General features: G+C 43.9%; 1 protein-coding gene across 1 annotated transcript in view; it reads left to right on the top strand.

The window, feature by feature from the left end:
- TRAF3IP1 (TNF receptor-associated factor 3 interacting protein 1) overlaps positions 1 to 20,586 on the top strand; it is a 50,303-nt gene that overhangs the window by 4,192 nt on the left and 25,525 nt on the right. The window contains exons 2-8 of the mRNA XM_010001512.1: positions 1,332 to 1,400; positions 4,695 to 4,856; positions 6,875 to 7,015; positions 7,150 to 7,599; positions 8,484 to 8,561; positions 14,626 to 14,701; positions 18,718 to 18,816. Of these exons, the coding sequence (XP_009999814.1) occupies positions 1,332 to 1,400; positions 4,695 to 4,856; positions 6,875 to 7,015; positions 7,150 to 7,599; positions 8,484 to 8,561; positions 14,626 to 14,701; positions 18,718 to 18,816 (1,075 nt within the window). The remainder of the gene's footprint in view (positions 1 to 1,331; positions 1,401 to 4,694; positions 4,857 to 6,874; positions 7,016 to 7,149; positions 7,600 to 8,483; positions 8,562 to 14,625; positions 14,702 to 18,717; positions 18,817 to 20,586) is intronic.

Below are 20,586 nucleotides of genomic sequence, written 5' to 3'. Positions count from 1 at the left end.
TGTGGTGTTGAGGAGATCTGAGGGGTCTGAGGGCAGGGAGATCTGAGGGGTTTTGGGGTCTGAGGAGGTCTGAGGGGTCTGAGGGCAGGGGGAGATGTGAGGGGTTTTGGGGTGGGGGGAGATCTGAGGGGTCTGAGGGCAGGGGGAGATGTGAGGGGTTTTGGGGTGGTGAGGAGATCTGAGGGGTCTGAGGGCAGGGGGAGATCTTGGGTTGTTTTGGGGTGGTGAGGAGATGTGAGGGGCTTGAGGGCAGGGGGAGATGTGAGGGGTTTGGGGTGGTAAGGAGATCTTGGGGGGTTTTTTGGTGGTGAGATCTGAGGCACTTGAGGGCAGGGAAGAGATCCTGAAGGTTTGAGGGTAGTGAGGAGATCTTGGGGCGTTTAGGGTGGTGAGGAGATCTTGGAGGGTTTAGGTTAGTGAGTAGATTTTTGGGGGGTTAAGTTTTTGAGGAAATCTGAAGGTATTTAGCGTAAAGTGCATGTCTTGGAGGTTTTAGGGTGTCAGGTAAATCTGAGGGGTTTTAGGGCAGTGAGTAAATCTCAGAGGATTTAGCATAGTGAGTACATCTCAGGGCTTTTAGGGCAGGGAGGAAATCTTGGGGGTTTGAAGGCAATCAGTGAATATCAGGGGATTTAGGGTAGTGTGGAAATCTTAGAGGTTTTAGGATAGTAAGTCAATCTGAGGGCTTTTAGGGCATTGAGTAGATCTCAGGGTTTAGGGTAGTAAGTAAATCAGAGGTGTTTTAGGGTAGTAAGTAAATCAGAGGTGTTTTAGGGCAGTAAAAAAATCGGAGGGGTTTTAAGGAAGTGAGTAAATCCTGGAGGTTTTAGGGTGGTAAGTAAATCCTGGGGGGGTTTCAGGGCAGTGAGTAAATCTGAGGGGTTATAGGGTTCAGACAGTCAGGAAGACCAGATGAGGGCATTTGAAACCTGAGAGTAGGTGTTTTTTCCACCTTCCCTTTTAAAATCATATTGAAAGTTATAATTTTTATATTCACTGAGCTCCTGTGTAAAGTCACCTGTAAAGAAGCCAGGAAGGGAACAACAGGGAGCAGTGTTTCAAGGGCGTATCCTGGTGTTTGTGTTGGGAATCTCACCACCCACCCAGGTAAAAGGTGGAATGAAATAGGAAGGGAGGCCTGAGCCCTGAGCAGGGATTAAGGCTCGTTGCTCCCAGACACAGGAGAGCTCTGAACCTGCATCAGCAGTAGTGATACACAAGGGATCATCTCTGAAAACAAGTGAGGCTGAAATATTTCCTGCTGCTACACAAGCTTCCTGGACCAGAGGCCTCCAGCAAGTGTTCTTAACTCCTTTTCTTCTCTTTTGTAGGTAATTAGAGTGACAGGTTTTATGAAAGGACTTTACACAGATTTTGAGTTGAAATCAGAGAACGTTAAGGTGGGTGTGAAACTGCCTTGTTTCTTTAGCTTTAATATCACTGTTCTTTGAAATTTGCCACAAGGTGTTTTTGGTCTTTCCTGCCTGTGCTCTCAAGCACCTGCCTTTAGTTTTGTGAAGAGACTGGTGGTGCCTCAGTGAGATGTGTAGTTTTGTTTCTTGCTGGACATAAACTGTGCACAGATGCAAAGGGGGGTGTTAGTCTGTGTTTGCTGCTCTTCTGTTCTCTGCCTCTTTGATGAGCTGGTGCTGACTTCTCCAACCCCTGACCTGAGGGAAAGCTTTGGTGGCTTCCTCAGGGCAGGTGAGGCAGTGTTTGTGTGTTGCTAGTCAGCTGCATCCCTGGGTGATTGACTTAGCAACACAAAGGGTGAGCTCTGAGGGCCTGGCTTGTCATCCACACAGCCAACTTTATTGTCTGGTGGAAAAGGAACTGGGGATGTTGGTTGACAGTGACTGAGTATGAGCCAGCATGTGCCCAGGTGGCCAAGGAGGCCACCAGCATCCTGGCTTGTGTCAATGCTGGTGTGGGCAGCAGGAGCAGGGCAGGGATCATCTCCCTGTGCTGGGCACTGAGGAGGGGACACCTCAAATCCTGGGGTCAGTTCTGGGCCCCTCAGCACAAGAAGGACATGGAGGGGCTGGAGTGTGTCCAGAGAAGGGCGAAGGAGTTGGGGAAGGGGCTGGAGCAGAAGGAGAAGGGGCTGGAGAGCTTGTGAGGAGCAGCTGAGGGAGCTGGGGGTGTCCAGCCTGGAGACAAGGAGGTGAGGGGAGACCTGCTGGCTCTGTAACTGCCTGAGAGGAGGTTGGAGCCAGGGGGATCAGGCTCTTCACCGAAGGAAAAAGTGATAGAAGAAGAGGAAACAGATTCAAGTTATGCCAGGGGAGGTTTAGATTGGATCTTGGGAATAATTTCTTCCTGGAAAGGGCTGTCAGGCCCTGGCCCAGGCTGCCCAGGGTGGAGTCCCCATCCCTGGGGGGATTTCCAAGCTGTGTAGATGTGGTGCTGAGGGACATGGGGCAGGGGTGGCCTAGGCAGGGCTGGGTTAATGGTTGGACATGATGGCCTGAGAGGTCTTTTTCAACCCAAACTGTTCTGTGATTCTGTGACTCAAACTGCATGGATGTTTTATGGACTTCTTGCAGCTAATGTCAGGACTGACATGTATGGTTATTTTCTTAACTGTTCTTATTGTTGTTGGGATAATTAAAATCTCAGCTGTTTTACAATGAATTGTTGTGCTTGTTGGTGCTGTCCCTGTTGAATCTTGTCAATAGGTTCTGGGGTTAATTGTGGGTCAAAAAAGCACATTTCTTAGCAGCTCCTGAGTATTTATTTGTATCTACAATGACAAGGGGTGTGAAGTGGCACCAATCCTGACTACCTCTCTGAGAATTTCTTTCACAGTCCATGAGGTCATGGTTTCCAGAAGCTGAGACAGGAGATCAAAATGCTGTAGTGTTTGGGAAAACCCTATGGGCAGGAGGTCTCACCAGCCCAGGTTGCTCCAAGCTCCATCCAACCTGCCCTTCAACTCTGCCAGGGATGGGGCAGCCACAGCTTCCCTGGGCAACCTGGGCCAGTGTCTCACCACCCTCACAGTGAAGAATTTCTTCCCAGTGTCCAACCTAAATCTCCCCAGTACATTCTGCTTGGATAGCATTTTTTTTTTATATCCACCCCCAAAAAAATAGTCTCAAGCTCCAGTCTTTGTAGGTGTTGGCTCTATGTTTCTCACAAGGGTTTCTTAGGTGGACAGAAAAGACTGGGAATGTACCTATTGATGAGGATATAAGAAGAAATTCTGGATCTTGATCTGCTGTTTTGGGTTTAGAGTAGTGTGTTGCCTCCTTCCCTACATTACTAGATGGCATCCTGGGAAGGATGAGCTGTTTTAATAGGAGGTCACCAGGAGCCTTCCAAGAAAATCTGACTTGGTGGGAGTTGGTTTATTTTGTCTTGATTTAATTTGATTTTGCATCATTGCCAAAAGTCATCATCTCTAGTCAGGCAAGGGCACTTGGAGCAAGTTGTTTGGGAGGTAAAATTGCAAAACTAACCCCCATGTGGTCATTGTGAAGATAAAAATATCTGCCTGTGTCTCTTTCCCACCCCCTTTCCTGTGTTTTCTTTCCTCACTGTTAAGTCTGGTTTGTGAAGTGTGTGTACAAGGATCTGAGTCCCTCAATTTAGGCTCTCATTAGTGCCATCACTTTGGGACTTCTCAGCTGGAAAATCCTCAAGGCAAGAAGTGTCTTTTTAATCAGGATCTGCTGTAACAATCCTGTGGTAACTCTTTAATGATTCCTTTGGGGCTCCTGGCATGATTTGTCCTTCAAAAATTTGTCTTCTTTAACATGGAATCCATGAAAATAGAGCTGAATGGAGCTCAGTAATAACCATCTTCAAAAGACAAAGTTCTGGGGTCATTCCAGCTCAGTGTCCATCCAAGCTGTCATTTCTTAATCAGAAATAAAAGATTTCACTATAAATCAGGGGCAACCCTCCTTCCTGACCTCCCAAACCACCTGCTGCTCCTGTTGCACAGATACTTTCTGCAACTTTCTGCACGCGGCAGCGCAGAAGAGAGAGCGGCAGCATGATTTAATTTGATTTTGCATCATTGCCAAAAGTCATCATCTCTAGTCAGGCAAGGGCACTTGGAGCAAGTTGTTTGGGAGGTAAAATTGCAAAACTAACCCCCATGTGGTCATTGTGAAGATAAAAATATCTGCCTGTGTCTCTTTCCCACCCCCTTTCCTGTGTTTTCTTTCCTCACTGTTAAGTCTGGTTTGTGAAGTGTGTGTACAAGGATCTGAGTCCCTCAATTTAGGCTCTCATTAGTGCCATCACTTTGGGACTTCTCAGCTGGAAAATCCTCAAGGCAAGAAGTGTCTTTTTAATCAGGATCTGCTGTAACAATCCTGTGGTAACTCTTTAATGATTCCTTTGGGGCTCCTGGCATGATTTGTCCTTCAAAAATTTGTCTTCTTTAACATGGAATCCATGAAAATAGAGCTGAATGGAGCTCAGTAATAACCATCTTCAAAAGACAAAGTTCTGGGGTCATTCCAGCTCAGTGTCCATCCAAGCTGTCATTTCTTAATCAGAAATAAAAGATTTCACTATAAATCAGGGGCAACCCTCCTTCCTGACCTCCCAAACCACCTGCTGCTCCTGTTGCACAGATACTTTCTGCAACTCCTCCTCCCACCAGAGTTCTCCTCCTCTTCAGGTGCCACGTGGAACTCTTTTGGAGCCTCAGGATCATTTCCTAATTGCTCTTTTCCCAGGATAAAGATGCCAAAATCAGCTTCCTTCAGAAGGCAGTTGACACTGTTGTCATGGTGACAGGAGAACCTCTGTCAGTGAAACCAGCACGTGTTGTGGCTGGACATGAACCTGAAAAAACCAATGAATTCCTCCAAGCCATTGGGAAGTGTTGCTTAAAGAAGGTATGACACCACCTATGCATTTTTTACACACAGTGATTTGTTATCAGAGCTTATTATTGACACTCACCTGCTGCTTTTAATTACCCCAGATGAACCTTGGCTCACCACTTAGAATAATAATGAACAAAAGGAACAGAGACAGTTTCTCATCCTGAGCAGAGTTTCAGCCAGGCCCCCACACAAACACATACAGTGCTTTTAATGTGTGCTGTTTTATCTATTTCACCTTGTTCATTGGTCATTTAATAACATCATTAGGTTTTAAGGAGATATATGAACCTTCAGAGCTTTAAAAACGTTTGGATGCAGGCACAGTAATTGTATGATCAGATGCTGCCACCTTTGGCTTTTATCCCCTTTATCACTTCAGTCAAATTCTGTAATGAAAGTGGTTTTATTTTTCAATGTGCAGCTTTATTTATTTATTTAAGAGTATGGAAATGCAGCAAGGGAGGAGTGTGGCAAGTTGTGAAAAAATAACTGCAGGGGTAGTTGGGAAAAGAATGGCTGCTTTCTGAAAATAATTGTCATGAAAAGTTAGGGGGCTTCTTTGCTGGTAGGTGTGAGAGAGGTTTCTGAAATAGAAAGTTATCTGAAACCCTGGAATTAAGGAGTGTGAAGAAATGTGGGCATGGTGGACAAGATTTCCTTCAGTTTCTAGCTCTGTACTTGCAGTGCTTAGCTGAGACACTGCTTGGAGTTACATCCATCCTTGCACCCACCCTGTAGATACTTCCAGGCATTAACAGGGTCTCCCCTCAGCCTTCTCTTCTCCAGGCTCCAGTCCCAGCTCTCCCAGCCTTTCCTCAGCAGGGAGATGCTCCAACCCCCCAGTCATCTTTGTTCCCCTCTCTCTCTCTCCAGCAGTTCCCTGTCTCTCCTGAACTGGGCACCCCACAACTGGACCCAGTTCTCCAGATGTGGCCTCACCAGGACAGAGCAGAGGGGGAGAATGACCTCCCTCCACCTCCTGGCCACACTCTTCCTTAAGCACCCCAGAACTCCATTGGTTCTCTTGGCACATTGCTGGCTCATGGATCATTTACTGTCTACCAGGACTCCCAGATCCTTCTCCTCAGAACTGCTTCCCAGCAGGTCCACCCCAAACCTCTATGGGTGCCTGGGGTTCTTCCTCCCCAGGTGCAGGACCCTACACTTGCCCTTGTTGAACCTCATGAGGTTCCTCTCTGCCCAGCTCTCCAGCCTGTCCAGGTCACCCTGGATGGCAGCACAGCCCTCTGGAGTGTCACCACCCCTCCCAGTTTGGTATCACCAGAGAACCTGCTGAGGATACATTCTGTCCCTTCATCCAGGTCCTTGAGAAGATGTTGAACAAGACTGGATTGAGTATTAGAAACCAGGAGAGAATCAGGAGTCAAGCCCTGGGGCAGCATCAGCTTGAGTGACCTAAAACTGGTCCTGATTCAGGAAGGAGACTTTCCTGGCAACCTGATTATTTGTTCCCTTTTTTTTTTTTTGGTTAATGTCATCAAAATCTTTGCCACTTGGACATGAAAACATGATGTTCACTTCCTCTCTAAATGATCAAATTAATAATTGCTGGTCATATTAAGAAATGAACCAGATAGAGAAGCTTTTTAACCAGTGTAACTGCAGCTTATTGAGAGTAATTCTTAAGGTAGTTTTCTTTAGTGACTGGTGCTGATTGAGCAAGGATTAGGTGATTTTTGAGCAAGGATTACTTGGGTTTTTTTTTCTTCTGAAGTGATATTTCCAAAAGAGCAGGAATATAAACTTCATTCAAACCAAACAAAACCAAACCTGAAACACCCAACAGACCCAAACAACCCCAAAACACCCATCAAACCAAACCCAAAACACCCAACAAAGCTCAAAACCAAGCAAAGCCAAAAAGCAAAACCCAAACCAAACCCCCAACCAAACCCCAACCAGACAGAAAAAAGACCCCAAGCCATGTTGATTACAGAGTTAGGAAGAAGGGAGATGTTTAATAACAAAAGGTACTTGTTTCAGTCACGTTTTCCCACTCCCTGCAGCTGTCCAGTGATGCGGCTGTGAAAAGGATCTTAGCTGGGGAAAGACCTGATCCTAAAGAGAAACCTCCACACTCTAAACCTCGAGATAAAGAAAGCAGAGAGTCCAAACCAGAAGAACAAAGAAACCGTAGGCACAAAGAGGTGGGTTTTTGTGGGATGGAGGAGCTACCACTTGATCCAGTTTCTTTTTTAGTTGGAGTTTTTGTCTGTGGAAGTATCTGTGGGATGATGTGTCATGGATTGGGATGAACTTCTGGTTTTTGCTTTCTTTTTAGGATAGAGGAGACACTGTAATTAAAGACAGAAGCTCAAGCAGAGACAGCAAGCCAAAAGGAGAGTTGAAAGAGAGTGGAGAAGGAGAAAGGGATAAGGAGAAGGATGTTGAAAACAGGCACGAAGAGCCTGGAAGAGACACCTCTAAGGAAGGAGAAAAACAAGAAAGGGAAAGAAACAAAAGCAGAACAACCAAGCACGGGAGAGAGACAGAACAAAACAAGGGAAAAGGAGACACAGAACAAGAAGATGATCTCGAGCGTGGAAGGAAAGGACAGGAGAGAGAGAGAAAAAATGAAGGAGGAAGAGAAAAGGACAGGCTGAAAGGAAGAGACAAGGATAAGGCTCGGGAGAAAGAGAGAGGAAAAGAGTGGGAAAAGGATCGGCAGAGGCACAGGGAGGAAGATGGGGAGCACTTCAGGGAGCATGGGAAGGAGAAAGCAGAGAAGAAGGTAACTGAAATCTTGTTTCAGAGGCCAAGAACATGCTGTGCTGGGACTGAAGAGTTCGTTCTAATCACCTTGCATGTTTGTGTCCTCTGCTCCTTTAGTTAAGTACTTTCTTGGACAGTGATTCATGTCGTGAGGTTAAATTGTCCCTGTGGGTTTGATCTGGGAAGAGCATGACTGAGACTGTGTGTGTAACTTCATGTCTCTGTCATGGTGCTTCTTGATTGGAGCCATCAGACTCATCTGACTGTGCTGCTTGTACACCTCATAAGCAGCTTCTTGTCTGAATCCTCCTGACCACAGGAGGTGATGTTTGGCACAGAGGTGGCAGTGCCTGGTGGGGCTGTGCACTTAGATCATCAGGTGTCTTCCCAGTAGTGTGTGCTGCTGGTGCAGCCACACCAGCTTTTAGGCAAGAAGGGAGTTCCTTTGGGCCATAACTAGTCTCTCTTGAGCTTGCTTCTTCTGTAGCAGGACACACAGGATGGAGTTGCACATCTATGGGGTCTTTTTGGCTTTCTAGATTAAGCTGCTCACTTCCAGCTTGACCTCTTTTTGGATATTTTTTTTTTTCTGGAAAGAACTCTTGGGAAGCCCATCTAGATACTTGCAAGGGGGCCCTGTTTGCAGTGGACTCTTCACATCATGTCACATCTTTGAGGAGGAACACCTCCACCATTTCCCCACACTTCAGGCCTTCTCAGTGTGAAGTCCTAACCTGCCTGAAGAGCCATCTCTTCCCTGCCTTCCATTTGGTTGTTCTTTTAATCTTCTCTCTCCTGCCTCTCCTGTTCTGCTCTGTTCTGTGCTGCTGTGGTAGAAATTCAGGTTTAGTGGACCTCAAAGCTGCCTCTGTTCTGAATCTAAAGCAACTAATTTCTTTCCAGTCTGCAGATTCTGAGGAATCCATACTTAGAAAAACCCAGAGGGCAACCAAAGAGAGCAAGAACCATCCAGATGATGAGGTGAGTAGCAGAGAAGATCTGGGAAGGTGAATATTGAGATGGTTGCATTTAGAATAGTTTGGGAGTCTGCATGAAAGGAATGTAGGGTTGAAAGGATTTCTTTGTAGTTTCTCTGAGCTTGGACAAAAAGCAAAAAAAAAAAAAAGTCTGCTCAGTTTTTTTTCATTTTCCTGATTTTCTTTCTCTGTATTGATATGTTGGGTAATTTAGGAAAAACGTTTCCAAGTTTTCAGTTTATTCCTCTGAATATTTTGTTGTTTCTTTTATATAAGTTATTGTTTTGGAAAGAAACTTGAGTGCAGTGTTGCACCTGGGCCTGTGTTTTGCAGCTGGATGTTGGTGAGCCAGGACAGCAACTCTGAACAGTAGCTGTTGCATGTGATACCACTGTGGCTGCATCTGCTGCTTCTTGGTGACCTGAGGCAATCTGGGGAATGATGGAGCCATATGGCTGAATATTTAAAGAGTGAGACTTCAATAAATTAACCTCAAGCAGCTCAGACTGGGGGGGGGGAGGGAGAAAAAAAAGTAGGCAGGATCCCAAGTCTAGCAGGATTCTTTGCTGAGAGTCCGTGGGCCACTGACATCATCCTGTCTTCTGCATGAGATGACAAATTTATAGCTATTCTTTGACTGAAATCCAAAGAAACTTTTCAAATTATTGGCACTTGGGAGGGAGAGCTTATAAAATAACTTGTAGCCTGAGGCAAATGTCCGTGGCCAGGTTAAACTCCCTTCAAATTTGGTCTGTCATGGAAATTCTGAGCCTCCTCCCAAACTATTGGAGTGCTGTTGGGCACCACAATAATACAATAATAATCAAATAAAAGTTTCATTTCCCTTCTTAAGTGCCTTTGGGAGGGATTCCAAGGCATGTGGGTTTATTACCTTAAATGTGGATGAAATCTTTTCCCTGACTTGCTTGTGTAACAGTAGGTGCTGCTTAGTTTTTTGGTGATGAAAATAGACATTTTAGGCCTTGTGTTTGACAAATGGTCATTGTCTTAAGATCGTAGTAGAGAAGAATTGAAGTGTTCCCAATGAATATTTAGAGCTGGAGAGTTTAGATAGTGATGTAGAGGGAATTCCAGCATGAAATAATTGGGAAGCACATCTAATGGACTGGGGTTGGTCTCCCCTGTCCTCACAGTAGTTTCACAGCCTTTATTTTCCAGGGATTTACCCTGGTTTAAGCTCCTGTAACTCCATTGCAGCCACATGGCAGTGAAGCAAATGTATTCAAAAGAAGGGAAACTTGTATCTTTATGCACACAGAATCATGGAATGATTTGTATGGGAAGGGACCTTAAAGATCATCCAGTCCCAGCCCCCCTCACCATGGGCAGGGACACCTCCCACCAGCCCAGGTTGCTCCAAGCCCCATCCAACCTGCCCTTCAACACTGCCAGGGATGGGGCAGCCACAGCTTCCCTGGGCAACCTGGGCCAGGGTTTCACCACCCTCACAGCAAAGAGTTTCTTCCTAATTTCTGTTTCTAGTTTCTGACCTAAGTCTCCCCTCTTCCAGTTTTGATCCATTACTCCTCATCTTCTCACTACAAGCCCTTGTCTCAAGCCCCTCCCCAGCTTTCCTGGAGCCCCTTCAGGCACTGGAAGGTGCTCTAAGGTCTCCCTGGAGCCTTCTCTTCTCCAGGCTGAACACCCCAACTCTCCCAGCCTGGCTCCAGAGCAGAGCTGCTCCAGCCCTCTCATCATCTTGATGGCCCTTCTCTGCAGTTTCTCCATGAGCTCCATGTCCTCCTTCTGTTGGAGACTCCAGGGCTGCACACAGTACTCCAGGTGGGGTCTCACCAGAGTAGAGGGGCAGAATAATGCATAATTAATAAATCTTCAGCATCTGCCTTCAGCTTTTTGTAAATGTTGTATGAGTGAAACAATGTGAAGCAGCCCCTCTCAAGCAGTGGCTGATAGAATTAACCTCCTCTTTTCTTCTTTGTCCCTTCTTCATCCTCACACTCCAAGCCCAGTCTTACTGGCTTCACACTGGAATGAGCTGTTTTGTCTTCCACTTGATTTTCTCCTTGGAAATTACCATTGGAATTTGGTCTTCTCCTCAGACATGCTCTTTGGCAGCACAAGGATGTGAAAACTGGGTTGAGAAAGCAGTGGGGAGAGGGGAGCTGTGATTACGTTTGAGATGTCTGTGGAATTTCAGGCTGAGTGGCTTCTATGCTACATTTACTTCAGACAACCAATGAATGTAAGGTGTTTTCTTTCCAATATTCTACACATAAAGCAAAGCTCTTCCTTGATGTTTAATTTCTGGCTTTCTGAGATGAGGACCCTAAATAAGCTTCTATCTGTATTCAGGCAAGTTGTCATTTTTTTCCTTGCTGCTAATTAGCAGGGACTAGCTTTAAAATGCTACTTCAATTTTGACTTCATTTATTTATTTTAAACTATATGTATTTTTTTTCTGGCACTGAAGAAACTGGATGCTGCCCAGCATGTAGTTGTCATCACATAGCTATTGATAATTTTCATAGAGTCATAGAAGGGGCCTTAAAGATCATCTAGTTCCAACCCCCCTCCATGGGCAGGGACACCTCCCACTAAACCAGATTGCTCAGAGCCCTCTGGAACTAAAATAAACCAAGTATAAGTAGGAATGAAGAAGAGACATTTGGCTAACACATGGCAGGCAGAAGAAGACTTGCTGCTTCAGGTGGTTTGTGATCAGGTCAGTTAACTCTCAGCCCACCTTATTTAAAATGGACACTTCCTAGCGTGACTTTGTTGAGCTTCTAAATAATAAGAAGAACCTGAGAAAAGGTGATTCAGGTCACAGAGCTTCTGGGAGCTGTTTCTATCCAAGTGGCTGCAGAACAGGTATGTCATTTAACCCCTCAGGCCAAACATGTTGCAAAAAGTCTCTTCCATTTCACAGAAACTCTTGGCTAAAGCTTTTTGCAATATCCTGTCACTTTTAATAATGACTCTTCTTTTTTTTGCCCTGCAAACTCTGTTGTTCTGGAACTGGTCACTTGAAGCAGCTTCTAAGTCAGATCTAATGAGCTTCTCTTTCTGTTGGAACTCATCTTGACTATATAATGAAACAACTGCTGAGTGGAAAAAAAGGACATAACTGGCCTGGGAGCAGCAGAGGGACTCATTCCATGGAAGTCTGCTGGATATGGCTCAAATATTTCCCATCCAGTGCTGTGAAAGACCCTCTCTTTATGGTGTTGGTTATTCACAACTGGCGCATAGAATAGAAATCCATCATTAAAACTTCTATTTTCAAAAGCAGGGGTTCTTCTAAGAGTCATTTTGGTGTTTGAAAGCTTTTTGTTAGCAGAAGGTGACACCAACAGATCACCATCTTGCCAGCCTTGACTTGAGGAAAAGGTAAATGATCCATATTTTCCTAAGAAGTTCTACCACTGCAGCACTCCAGTTGACCTTGGCAAAGAGAAGTCTTCCCTTGCTGCTCTTGCACACGAATAATTTGTGCTTGTTAATGAAGACAGTCATTTTTAGGAATAAATATTAGAAATAAGGATGGTTTGAGGGGCAGAGCAAAGAAGGTCTTTGAGGGATTAGATGTGGCTTTCACTAGAAGCATTGGAAAGGAGCTGTGTTTATTTCTTAAGGAATAGTCTGTGGCACAAGGTGAAAATGTGTTTCTAGATGTAATTTTGTTTCTCTACAACATATATGTACTTTTATTTCTCTAAAACTGACGTACTTGAAGCAGCACACGTGCAGATACTCCTCTTGCCTCCTGCCCAATTAGAAGAAAGGTATTGTGGAGGTTAATTGAAATAGATTCCTATTCCCAGGCTTCATTCTTGTTTCTTACTACCCAACTCTCCAGTGGATCTGATGAATTAGAGGGGGAAAGAATCCCCATGGCTGATGGATACAAGGAGTTATCCCCCTCCCTTGCTTGGGTGAGGCTGTTTTTTCTGCCTTCAACTTCAAAACTGTGCATCCATCCACCCACCCATCCATCCATCCAGGATTCCACTTTAATATGTTTTTTCCAGGATGGTGTGAGATGAAGTGTAAGATTTCTTTTTAATGGCCCCAGTGGCTGCTTTCCCAAGGCTTGGAGTTATTGAGAAGAACCACAACCTGTTCTATCTCCCTTTGGAAAGACTCAAATCATCAGTACTGGGGGAATGTGTGTTTTTCTGGGCTACCATAGTGATTAAATGTTAGCTTTTCCTTTGCACCTGTTGCCAGGGTGCACATGTGGCTCTACAAAACTGGTTGTAGTCACGACCTGACATAAATAAATGACTGAACCCACTCCTCCAGAAGCCTCAGCACCTTTTCTCAACTCCTTCCCCACCTGTGCTAATAATTACATCACCCCAAGAGCTGCTGAAGTTGGAGTGCACCAGATGTGGCCTGTGGGCCCACAGAGCCAGACTCTGCTGGTGTGGGAGCTTTCTTTTTGCTCCTAGCATGGTGGTGCAGTTGGGAAAGATGGGAGTAATTAAGTTGAACTGAGATGAAGATTAATTGCTTCAATATCAGCTGTGCAGTTTGGACTTCTCTTTGCTTTGTTTTTTTATAACACACCAGTGTTTTCTGAACAGGAAAACAAAAAATGCTGGTAGCTCTGCTGGTGGGTCAATGAATAATTGTAATAATCCAGTGAAAACATTGCAAGTGGAAGCCAGTTTATGTTGGATTTTTGAGAAGGGTGGGTTGCAGGGCTCTCTTTTGGGTGACTGAATACCTGAACTTCTGAGCCTGCCTGTTATATTCCAGTTGTGGGGAAGGAGATGTTGTTTCTAGCTGTTGAAGGTGACTCTTGTGTAGCCTGCTCCCTTTCCCATACAGCACCTCCCAACAGTCCCACTTGTCTGTTTGTCCATGAACTTCATTCCTCTCCTTCATGTAGGTGGGTCTCCAGTGGGTAGATTGTTGTAAGCTTGTGTAGGTGGGATGTTTCTCTTGTGTGGTCACCTGAAGTAGTTTGAGTAAAAATACCCTATATTTTTAATCATCTTGTGGTGTTATTTTCCTTTATGACCTGTATGGTCCATTGTCCTAGATACAAGATATGGAAAATTAATGTTTTACAAGGCTGAGAGAAATGGGTGTTTTCAGCCTTGAGAAGAGAATGAAGATGGAAGATGGAGACTCCCTTTTTACAAGGAGTCACATGGAAAAGACAAGGGGTCATGGGTCCAAGTTCCTCCTGGGGAGATTCCCATTGGATTCCAGGAGAAAATTTAGCACTATGAGAAGATTTAGAGAGTGGAATGATCTCCCAAGGGAAGAGGTGGAGTCCCCTACACTGGGCAGTTTTAAGACAGGGTGCTGGGCCACCTCATTTCAAGGATATTATCACCTAGAAAGGTTGGACCAGATGATCCTTGAGGTCCCTTCTATGATTCTATGAATTTTCTCTTACAGGTTATTGGACCATAGAATCTTAACATAGAAATGGAAAGATTTGTAATTCTCATTGATGTGACCAATGTGGTCATTATCAGCAGGGTTGACAGTAAATCTTGGATACAGCTGTTAAATTCACACAAACTTCAAAAAAAAGCACACTAGGAGAAAATCCTAGTGAGGTGCAACATAGTATTTCAGGATTTTGAATGAGATGCAGAGGTGGATTCTAGGGAGAGAGGGCACAGAAGCATCAAATGGGGTTCTAGAAATCACAGGTACTTCAGCTCTTGTGTGTTGCTTCCTCTTCAGGGACAAATGTTGCTCATGAGATCAGGGAGCCCTCAGAAATGTCCCCAGTTTTGATCTTCTCCACTTCTGAACTCTGACACTCCTTCCTCTGCCAGTTGCACCTTCAGATCATCCATTCCTTGTCTGCTGGACTCTCTGGCAGGCCCCATTCCTTAGGTGTTCCAGGGTCTTGATACTGGAAAAATACCTGCAGACTTGAAGGAAAACAGACTTTGACATAATCTTTCTATACGTGGGTCAGTTTGTAAGTGACTATTTTTCATGTATAATACATAGAGATAAAAAAAAAAAAAAGCAACAGGTGGAAGGGGATTTTATAGAGAAATAAATAATTTAAAAGATATAATTATATCAGTTTGTGGCTTTTTCTTTTTAAGAGTGAAAGCCCTGCAGGAATATCCAGGCAACCTTCAACAAAAGGATCAAGGCAACGTGCCAAGCCTGGAGGAGAAGGTAACTAGAGGGAGGATATGATGTCTATTAAATATGCTGGAGGGTTATTGCATTGGAATAGCATAAATACTGAAATATCTGTGTTTATTCTTCTCAGTGCTTGTTTGAGACTCCCAGTCTGCATTTATTAACCCATCAGGCAATTTTTCTGCATGGATTTGATCCATAGAAAGTGGTTCTCAGTTCAGGTTGTTTCTCCTGCACAATTGTGGATATAATAAATTCACCCTGCTCTTGGTTTTCACCATGTTCTCTCTGCATGGGCTTTTATTAGTTGGTCCACAACTATTTCTTCTTCTGTTATTCTCACAGGAACTATTTCATTGCTTAAGAATCTGGCACATTTAGACCAATGTGCCTTCTAAGACTTTGGGGCTTTTTTATTTCCCTGTCACTGAGGATTAGGGACAAGTTAGTGGACAGTGTGTCTTTGAAATGATTGCACATTACCTTTCCATACATTCAATGTGTTTCCAGCAGGGCAATATTCAGTTTCAGTCAGGTCTAAGATTCAAGTTCAAGGTTGTTTTAGGCAGATGAAGGGGATTTGTGAGACAAGATGTGCTTTCCTGGAGGGATGAATCACACAGCCACAACTTCAGAGCTCCCAAATTTGGCTGGGGAAACCAAACTTCACTTTTTTTCTGCATTTGCTCAAGGATATGAAGCCTTAGTGTTTGGTCTTGAGAATTTGGGGGTTTAGAAGTGAAAAGATGGTGTTTTGTCAAGAAAACTCAACCACCAAAGCAAAAAAGGCACCTTTTCTGAGATTGAGTCTTTGTTGCCCAGAGCTGTTTAATGGTGCCATCATCAGGGAACATTCCTCCTCACACCTCCATCAGTCATGGACAAGATTAAAGTGGAGATTTTAGTCTTGGGATGGTTTTAACTGAGTTTAATAGTTGTGCCAGGCTTTGCAAATAAGCAACTAATTGTATCTATTAAGGTGCTTCCTTAACAATTGTCACCAGCTTTTGTAAGTGCACTGAAGATTATTATTTGCATCCTAATTGGAACTACTAGATTCTCTTCAGAACATCCCAAGTACTTTTATCACACTGGTTATTTACTGTGATAACCAGGAAAAACCTGGTTATTTACTGTGACTCCAATTTTCTTTGAATGGTTTTGTACCCTGGGTGCTGATACTTTCCTGCTGCTGGAGAAGTCACTGGACATAAATCAGTTGAACATCTCTCCTGAGAAGATGCAATAACATCTGTGAATGTTAAAATGGTTAATTATGGCTAAAGATTAATGAAGCATGAAGATCTTCACACACTTAATCTGCCCATGTCACTGCTACTAATTTAGATGGTGTGTTGCTGTGTGTCTTCCCAAGCACCCACCTTTTCCTTGGCTTTCTGTTGTAAGAGTTTTCCATGTGTCCAGGGCAAAATCCTGGAGTCATCTCAGACCTGAACAATCAATACCCAGGTTTTCAAAGGGGCTTGGGGAGAAAAAAAAACATGAAAAATGTTTAGGCACCTTAAATACCTTGGAAAAAGATCTGGCACTTTGGATGTGAAAGTCTCTTGACCTTAATCCAAGTTGTTGCTTGTAAGTTCAACTTATGTGCTGTGAGGTTTTTGAATCACTTTGCAGCTGGAAGATACCAGCTGGATTCCATTCTATACAGTCTGATTTTACTCCTCACTGATCCTTAGCTGATCCTAGAACTCATTTTTTTTTTAATTTCCCAAGATTTGAACATTTTTTTAATGAGCATGAACTGTTGTTCAACTGCAGTGCCCAAACACTTCCCCTTTTAAATCCTTCTTGTAAACTCAGGATCCAGTTTTGTTTCTGATAACTGAAACACACTTAACAACTTCCCCTGTGCTTTGGCTGTCAGGTAAATATTTTAAAATGCTCCCCTTTTCAGGGCAGGTTTTTCAAATTTCATTCTATCAAAATGAGAAACACTTTTTTTTGGCTTCTAACTCATAGGTGAGAAGGACTCCTGGGTGCTCCAGTAAATAATCCAGAGGGTGGGATAAATAAAAGCACAACAAGAGAAGACAACAGGACTAGAGTCATGACTAAACATGTAATAAACAAAACTGAAGTGGTGCATGGAGGGACTAGTTAAGCAAAACCAGATATATTTGCTATCCACTAATTAAAGCAAGTTATCCCAGCGCATGCTCACCTCTGTTGTGAACAGATTCCTAATGGTTTTGTTCTTTAAAGTCAGTGTGACATTTGTTACTGCTCAGGCAATGATTGCTTCTGTAGTTGCAAGGTCCCTTGCAGCAACACTTGCAATCCCTGGTTGTTACGTTGACCATTTTTATTCTTTAAAAAACTTGCTTTTGCTCTTAACTGAGATCTGAGCAGGTTTCCTTTCAGAAACTGAATTAACTTTCTAAATGGGAGTGATGCTTCACTTTGCACTGTTGGTTTGGCTTTCCTGCTACACTCCAGGCTTGGTGGGTAACTTGTGGAAACTTGTGTTTCAGTTTTAATAAATGACAGTTGATCCTGGCCCTGGTCAGGTAAAGGGAAGTGCTGGTTGACCTCTCTCTGTTGTGTGTTTATCTCTCCTGAACTGGTAGAACTCAGCACTTCTTCAGCAAGGGAGTGTGTCTCTATGTGTGCTCCCAGAGCATGGGTAGAGTTTATCCTCCATCTGTGTGTTGTCTCTATGTGTGCTCCCAGAGCATGGGTAGAAGAGTTTATCCTCCATCTGTGTGTCCTGAAACCTTTCTGGTTTTGCTGTGTGCAGGAATTTCAGCACTGGTTTTGGAAGTGTTGGCTGTTTCACCCCAAGCATTATAGAATGGTTTGGGTTGGAAGGGACCTTCAAGATCACCTAGTTCTGACCTCCCTGCATGGCTTGATCTAGTCAATATTTCCCCTGCTATCAACACTGTTTGCACACTGTTCTGGTGGTGGGAATGTTAGCTGAGATGTACTAGCTGCAGGCAGGGGCTCTGGAAGTCTGTTCTGTCCCTTGGTATCACAGTTCAGCTCTTTGCAGAGAACGTGTTGTGGAAGTGCTGGGCTCAGCTCCTGGGCAGCACCTTGGCCACCTCTGATTTAAACCCACCTGTTCCTTCTGTGTCTGAACTTATTCTGCTTCTGCTGCATTTTATGGAGTGTGAGAACTGAACATACTACTCCAAGTGAAGAGGGGGTGTGTGTATTTGTATATGTAATGATAAAACTAAAGATCCTACCTATTCTGCACACATTGTGACCAACTGTATGAACAGTTGAGCTGCTTTTGACCACAGGTGTTAAAAACACAGGTATATTTTCAGGAATGATGTCCAAATGGTGCTGAATCATTTCTCCTTTGCCTCCCTCAGCCCTGGATGTCTCTTTTCCCTCTGCAGATGGTTTAGGAATCAACTCTATGCCCCAGTATTTCAACTTCATTCCACTGTGTGTCACTTCCCTTTTTGTCACCCTTGTCCTATTGTAACCGGGGGAGTTAATTTAAGATAATTGGGAGATGAAATGGTGTTTGATTTCTTTGGAAAAATTAAAATGTTTAAGGTAGCATGAAAAATGAACAACTTTTGTGGACTAGGCTCTCCTGTGGCATCACCAGCAGCAAGTTGTGGAGTTCAGCTGCCAGCAAAAGCAGCTTTGCTGGCTTGAAATTTCTGAACGGCTTTCACATGAAATGTGTGTAAATTGAGACAAACCCAAGGGCATTAAGCATTCCGAGTACCATCCAGACAATATTGTGTATTTTTGGCAATTCCTTCCACTTTATTAGGTAAATATTGTATTGTTTTGTCAGCTGTCAAGCTAATAAATAATATCTGTAAATGATTTCTGAGCTGAAGAAGTTGCCATCACCTTGCAGTAACGTAAGGAGTTCAGGCAGCAGTCGGGTAAGAAAGTCTCTGTGAGCTTTGTACGTTGTTTATTTACACTCAAGGTGGTTTATTAAACTAGGGTGGCCCTTCAAGAAAGTGTGTCAGGTCTTCAGGATGGCTTTTTTGATTTTAAATTTTGATGGTACCTTTGGTTTCATTTGGCTGTCAACCTTTTTGTTGCAGGGCTGAAGGAAACAAGGAGCGCAGCAGAGGAGGTGTCAGAGGACGGTGTTGCCAAACTGCAAGAGAAAGCTGAAGCAGCACTTGCAGCAAAACAGAAAGGTAGGGAGAAGAAAAACTTGGCTGCCTGGGAAAAATCTGACTCGAGTAGCTTTGGGTTGAACTTGAATCTGTGCAGCCAAGTGATTTAAGGAGGGTGGTTTGCACTTAATCCAACCTCTGCCTTGTGCTTTAATTGTGTCTTGTGATGAATGTCCTGGTTTGAAAAAGGTACATTCCCTGTTAGAACAGGTGCTTTATATTCTCTCCTTCCTTCCTCCTAGCAAGTTTTCCAACAGGCCTGTGCTTCCCATGGCCCCAGGAAAGTGGGAGGGCTGCTATCCCTCAACCCCTCAGTAACTTGTTCAGTGCAAGAACTGACTCATTGAACGTTACCTTCTTGTACAAGGATTTGGGAGTCTTGGTGTTTGCATTTTACAGGATTTGAGAGGAAAATTCCACCTCTTCAGCCTTATTCCTCCCTTTTTTTCCTCCCCCAAGCTGTATATAGCTCCTGAGACACACCTTGTTAATGAGGTATTTGCATCCAGCTACAGCAGCCGTGGAGCCATCAGAGCAAAACGGAGGAGGAAGAAGGAAGATTTAAACAAAAAAGCTGTGGGTTTGTTTTCTCCAGCTCCACATGCTTGACCTAGTTAGGAGAGTGGAGACCATGGATGTGGGAGGTCAAAGGCTGTTTTCTGGTCCTTCTGTGGCCTGCAGGGCCTCGTGGCTGTGGCAGTCTCATGAGATGTAGACAATTGGCCAAGACATTTGTGTGACCTTACACAACTTGGAGAGGGTCCATGCTAATTCCTTTTAATCTTTTGGAGCTCTCTTGTCTATTGGATTGTATCTATTATGAAAAATAATTTTATATTCCTCTATTTCTAATTTGCATATATGGAAGTGGAGTAGTACCCCAAGGTTCATTACTGGTTTGCACTAGATTCTCAGTTATGAGAACCAAATATTGTATTGACTCTTACCATAGAATCCCAGACTGGTTTGGATTGGAAAGGATCTGAAAGACCATGCAGTTCCAACCCCCTGCATGGGCAGGGACACCTCCCACCAGCCCAGGTTGTTTCAAATTTTCAGCTTCATTCAGTAAGACAGTGTAACATAGTGGTGCATTCATGAACTTGATTTTTCTCTGAAGTTCTTACAGAGAACATTTCTTGTCTTCAGCTGCCAGTGAAAGTTAGGAAGGGTCCCAAAGGAAGAATCTTCTATGGGATTTAAAAATAAAAATAGCAGCTTCTTTCCCTGGATCTTTTGGAGTATGATTTCTGCATTCTGCTACAGTCTTATATTCTGAAAGGTTCAGAGCATTGAGGCTTTGAACATTTCCACTGTGTTGGGTGGTTCTTTGGTTTCTAAGTGAGGATTTGTCAGCATATGCCTTATTCTTCTTCATGTCCTCCTTTAGGAATCATCACTGGCCAGCTCATGGCAGCCTCTAAAATAAGAACTATATGTTTAAAAGATGTTTTGTCCTACTTCTGCTATTTGCTCATACATCCCTGAAGCTGCTTAGGTTCTACTTTCTTTGGACATGCACATCCCTGTGGCAAAAAGGGAGGAACAGTTTGGTTTCATGGTCACACTACAAAGTGCAGACCTGCAGGAGGCTTTTTCAGAAGCTGATGTTCATGTGAGGTTTTTCTGAAAGCTCATTCTACCATGAGCTTTTTTTTTTAGGGGTTTCACTACAGTGCAGTTTATCTTCTCACAGTTCTGGGAGTTACTTGGAGTTCCACTTCTCTGGGGAGGAGGAATGCCAGGCTCCTTTGTGAAGTAACATCTTGAAGTAACCTTAAGATAATGTCA

The sequence above is a fragment of the Chaetura pelagica genome, unplaced genomic scaffold (genome assembly GCF_000747805.2).
Source record: "Chaetura pelagica isolate M959 unplaced genomic scaffold, ChaPel_1.0 scaffold767, whole genome shotgun sequence".
NCBI lineage: Eukaryota > Metazoa > Chordata > Aves > Apodiformes > Apodidae > Chaetura > Chaetura pelagica.
The sequence above is the reverse complement of the archived record's forward strand: the minus strand, read 5'-3'. Positions and strand labels throughout refer to the sequence as shown.